Source organism: Rhagoletis pomonella, unplaced genomic scaffold, assembly GCF_013731165.1.
Source record: "Rhagoletis pomonella isolate Grant_MI unplaced genomic scaffold, Rhpom_1.0 Rhpom_scaffold_00001, whole genome shotgun sequence".
Lineage (NCBI taxonomy): Eukaryota > Metazoa > Arthropoda > Insecta > Diptera > Tephritidae > Rhagoletis > Rhagoletis pomonella.
In genome coordinates this window covers 2,611,645-2,617,418 of record NW_023458555.1, presented here as the reverse complement: position 1 = coordinate 2,617,418, position 5,774 = coordinate 2,611,645, and the positions used below count along the sequence as shown (strand labels likewise).

Here is a 5,774-nt window from a genome sequence, read left to right as displayed (position 1 = left end):
GCGCAAAAAGATGGGAGTTGACCATCTTTTCGCTTCGCGCTGCCGCTGCAACGATTTATGTGGCATGCTTTGTGCATTTTCATACAATTCATCTTATCTGTCAAAGCGAATCTGTCACGTAAAGCGAAGCAAAAGTTTTATGTGACATCAGCTTAAGATGTTGACCAAAAATTGTCATCTTCCACACATATTGTTTTAGAGCATACTGAACCATTATTTTGCTATTATTAATCAAAATTCTAAAAACGCGGATTTTCGGCCTACGCTAATGGGCAGGGTTGCATTTGTGAAGAAACAAACAGAACACTATGAAAGCAAAGAACCGTACATTTATTAAAAAATGGAAATAAACAAAGAAATATTTGAATATGTACGTAATTATTCTCAACTGTATAGATTTTAGTAATTAGTATTTAGTGATCTTTCAGCGGAAACAGTCTTGTACCAATGGCATGTAAACAAACCACTGACTTTTTTTCAGGAAATAGTAAGGATGTTCACGCTTGCCTGGTTATCAAGTTATGTGATTATATGGTTATATTTTTTTATTCAGTTATACACTACACATAAATAATTTTTAACCAGATAACCAGGCAAGTGTGAACAACATCAGTGCTTTTGCGTTACCGTTCTGCATCTATTCTCGTTTTACTCGCACTTTTGAGAGGGAAAAATTGTAGTTTCACAGTTCCACAGGTTTTAGTCTCCGAAGTTGAAAAGGAACAAAGGAATTGTTTTGTGTATGCTAGATGTGAAAATGTTTACACTGAAACGCGGATATGTTACGCACAAATACACTTTTTCTATGGGGTGGTTACAAAACGGAATATATTGAGCAGGCAGCCGTCCCATTCGCCCCTCTATTTAACCGTCCTAACCATTTATGTATTTAACCTTGCCTGCAGCGTTCGTTTCTAATTAAATAACTAGACTAGATATGTAGATAAATGCAGTTTTAGTTATAAATACTTAACATGGAAAAAAGTCAGACACATGTGCATACATTAATATGTATGTATGTCTGTACATATCATTACATAAATACATATGTACATACATATGTGAGTATAGCATTTGTACAAACTAATATGTATACATATCTAGCAATAATTGCAGGGGTGAAGTGCTTTGTTTCTGCGCGTATTAGTATACGGACAATGTTTTAGTAAATTATGTATATCTATGCGTATTTGTTGTCGATTGTATTTTATGTTTTGTTAGCTTTTTCAAGGACACGACCTTGACAAATAACGATTGCTACCTCACCTCACCGCCATCACTGCAGAACGTGCCAGACTGCGTTTGTTAGCCCTACCATTTATTTAATATAGACACAAATTGTTTAATGCGCTCATATAAATTTTAACCAGGCGTAGTATGTACAGTGCCGAACAAATGTATTGGCACAGTGAATTTTTCGCAATATATACAAAGTTTTTTTTTATTCTAATACATTTGCGATAATTTTTTATCAAAATATTGTTCATTTTACACCAGAAAACATAATAATAAAATCTCTAAACTTTGTGCAAAACGCAGGAAAATTCATTATTTATTCAGATTTTTTAGAAAAATTCTAAGTATGCAGTTTTATAGTCCATTCAAAGTGCAAGTTTGAAGACGCTAGAAAATCGCGTTGATTTTTGGTAATTTTTCCCCCGCAAGTTCTTCCATATATATATGTATATGTATATTCGACAATTATTTTTTGTATGGGGAAAATGAGCAACACCTTCCATTAAAAAAAATTGCCAAAAATCAAGGCGGTCTTCCAGCAACTTTAAACTTGCATTTTATTTTGTTATACTAAAATTGAATGGACTATAAAACTGTATACTTAGAATTTTTCTAAACGATCTGAATAGAAAGTTGAAAATTAGTGTGCAAATTTATTGAATTTGCCTGAGTTTTGCACAAAGTTTAGAGATTTTATTATTATGTTATCTGGTGTAAAAATGAATATATTTTTATAAAAAATGATTGAAAATAAATTAGAATAAAAAACTTTGCGTATATTGCGAAAAATTCACTGTACCAATACATTTGTTTGTCACTGTATATACATATGGCTTTAAATTTATGCAATGCATCACGAGAGAATGCAATTTAATTTCGTTTTGCATCTATTTATTAAATAGCTGTTTGTTGGAAGATGGCGGAGGTGTTTTGTCCAGGTTACGTTGTCATAGACATATCCTTCTTCGATAGCACTGTCGGCTTACATATGTACGTATGTACATACATACATACATACATACATGCATACATATGTTTAAGCTTAGCTGCCTCAGCCGATCTGACATTGAAATTTTTGCAGACGCTACTTTATGCGACCCCGGGCATTATGGATTTTTCCCCGACACTAAGACTTTGGTTATTGTTGTTGTATCCTTTTCAAGTTGAAGGAAAGCCATTGTCACTGCACGCTGCTAGCCAAGGCCGTGCGTACCTATCGCAGACATACATATCTACATACAAATAAACATACATATGTAGATACATACATACATACAGATAAAATGGATTATAGGGAATTGCGATTATTCAAAATTGTCTGCCCGAGCTGAATATGTTGTTAGGTTCTTAAAGTTCTTTAATATGATTAAATTTTACTAAATCGCAAAGGTTTTTTGTAGGCAGATTTTGACTTTTTAATACCTAATTGCGCTAACAAATAATCACCATCAGAGCAAAAGGCTCTATTCAAGAATTTGAGAAACAAAAATCGTTTTTTAAATTTCCATTGAAAGTGATTTCAGAGCTGATGGCAATAAATCGCGTACTTTTTAAGATATGGCTTTTAATTTTAGTATAGAAGCGTGTCTGAAAGAAAACTAACAAAATATGGAAAAAAGGAACAGTCCAGCGCCTTCGTCTTGGTCTGCAGGCCGCTATATTTAAACGTAGAATACGTGGTATGGTTAAGAGCATATCCAAGTCAAAAACGAAATCACACACTAAGAAAAAAAGGGTTTTTCCAAAATTTTACAAATTTACATACATACTTCTAAGTGAAAAGAACTCAATGAGAATATAAGCGAAAGCCCTGCGATTGAGGCAACACACAGCAGCCTCGCTAGTTTAATAGGAGCACGTGAAAACAAGCGGCGCTCGCTGGTTTGCTAAGCAAGCCAAACTTCTCGTGGCGCACCTCATTTCTGCTACGAGTACGAGCTGCGAGCGCCTCGTTGCCTGCGAGGCATTGAGTACGAGTTTTCTCGATCACTCGCGCGAACTCCGAATTTTGCCTACCCTGATAACTATTGAACATTTTCAAAAATTATCGAGGGAAATTTTTTAAAAGAACACAATTCAATCTCAATTCTTCAGAATTTTATTTTATATTAGATACCCACAATGTTATTCTACATGCGCTGAAATTTCTAAATAATTTTTTTTTCATTAATCCCTTCTACGAAATTTCAAAGTCCTCTCAAAATATTCCTAACTTCAGAGAAAAACCGAAAACGCGTTTATACCTACTATCTCAAAATATAGTCAACATTTCGTTACATACGTATGTAAATATGTAAGCGCACTCAGCTCATACATGTAAATAACCAAAAAAAAAAACCAAATAATTTATCAGAATTTACTTATATACGTAAATAAATACTATAATGAATATACACAATCAAACTTTTCAAAGAAAAGCAAAAGCAATATTGCCGTTGTTGCTTTTCTGATAGCTTTTGAAACTTTATACGTAATAACACGAAAACTACCTGCTACATTGGTTGTTGTTGCTATTCCGGTTGCTGTTGTTGTTGCGGTTGCTGCTGCGGTTGTTGTTGTGGTAGCAGTTGCTGGTGCGGTTGCTGTTGTTGTTGCTTCTGTAACAATGTCTGAATATGTAAAATATATTATTTTACAATTTTTGAATATATTTTTTTTAAATAAGTGTAACACAAAATTACCTGTTGCATTTGATGAACAGTTTCTTGAAATATTTATGCGCCAACTTTTCTTGCATCTTCGTATGCGCGGCATGGCTTAAGAGAAGTGAGTTTATCAATGTCACTATAACATATGTACATGTGCAAAGAATTATTTTCAAATGAAACCGTTTTCTCAAGAATTTCCTTTTATACCTAATATTATTAAACGGGAAAGGACGCCATCATAATTTCCAGCACATGCTCGATATATTTGATAGAAAGTAAGAAAAGGGGGCAAAAATTTACAAGTTAACTTCCAATAATACATACAGACACATTTGTGTGCCATCCAGTGATGCCAGACATTCTCTGTTAAATATCCCACGGAAATGGGGAAAAAATCCCTCAATTACCCACATCTTGAAAATTTATCCCACAAAATTCCCAACAAATTTAAACATATACATGTTTCAGTAGTAAAGAAGTAAAATTCATATAAAATAATAATAATAGTTTGGCGCTTACTCATATGTGCTTTTCCTCCAATTTGTGGCGGTCCCCTTGATATCACACAAAGGGGAGGGACCTACAGTTTTACGCCGACTCCGAATGGCGAGTGTATTTTTATGAGAAGCTGTTTTTCATGGCAGGAATACACTCGGAGGTTTGCCGTTGCCTGTCGAGGGCCGACCGCTGTTAAGAAAAAACCCCTTTTTCTGCATTTTTTTCACTCATTCATTTTTTCCCTTTCATTTTTTTGCTCACTCACTAAGGGCCTAAAAGAATTTTTTGGTGACTTTAAAATTGAAGCACATTCATGTGCTATTTAACATTTCATCAGATAATTTGTTCCGCTTTTTACATGAAACACCAGTTACAACTGAAAATATTCTTTCTTACTCAGCGCTTGAGTTGGTTAAGGTAAGAACATTTTCGAAATTGTCCTTATACTTTTTAACAATCATATACCATTTCACTCCACATCACATCTTCAGAACGATTAATTTCGTAAGAATGTCGAATATTCTTGAATTTTGATCAATTATGCAATAATAACTGCGTCAAAAGAAAATCCCTTATTTATATGAAGTGTCCCTTTTTTCCCTTTTAATAATTTTTGATGCAAAATATCCCTCAAATAGGGAAATTACCCACAATCTGGCACCACTGGTGCCATCAGTCAACAAATATTTCCAGTGACATCTGTGAGTTAACAGATGGCGTTTAGCATTCAATAGTGGTATTCACCAAATTGAGCAAGTGGCCTGGCACTCTGGCAAAAGAGCAGATCAGCGCAAGCAACGACAGTTGTCAACAGTCTATGCCATAGATGGGCACACCAATACAGTCTCATTTTGTCATGGTATTCGTGAATCGCGCTGAGTAACAGTTGCCACTTTTCTATATTGTACAAAAGTGCGTCGTTTTTTGCGCGTGTTAGAAAACGCTCTTACAAATTTATATTTAATTTGTATTATGAACATGAAACGAAAATAATAAAATATAATAAAAAAATAATGAAGAAATAATTTCAAATAATGAATTATGAAATTAATTTTTATAAGTACATATGTACGCGCAGGAAAAGTTTTTTTAATTTAATTTCATTAAACTAATGTTTTAAAAAATGATAGTTTATTCAACAACAAAATTCACGAATTTAAAATTTCTAAACTTTGTAAAAAACTCAGTATTCAATAAATAATACTAAATATATTAAATTGCCGTATCGTACATACATATATACATAAAACTCATTACAAAACACTTTAAATTGGTTTACACAGTTCGGCAGTTTGACTTTTTTACCATGACAAATAATGTTGCCTTATATTAAAAGTACGATTCCAAGTAGTCGTATTACCACGTAACAAGCATTGGGCATTATTGGCTTTT

General features: G+C 33.5%; 1 protein-coding gene across 1 annotated transcript; it reads right to left on the bottom strand.

The window, feature by feature from the left end:
• Positions 1-2,966: 2,966 nt before the first annotated feature.
• Positions 2,967-5,774, bottom strand: LOC118736337 (putative uncharacterized protein DDB_G0280331). The gene is made up of 3 exons (XM_036466432.1): positions 5,743-5,774; positions 3,918-4,020; positions 2,967-3,845 (listed from the first exon to the last, which is right to left on the bottom strand). The coding sequence occupies exons 2-3, from the start codon at positions 3,971-3,973 to the stop codon at positions 3,722-3,724; spliced, it is 180 nt and encodes a 59-aa protein (XP_036322325.1). The 5' UTR covers positions 3,974-4,020; positions 5,743-5,774; the 3' UTR covers positions 2,967-3,721.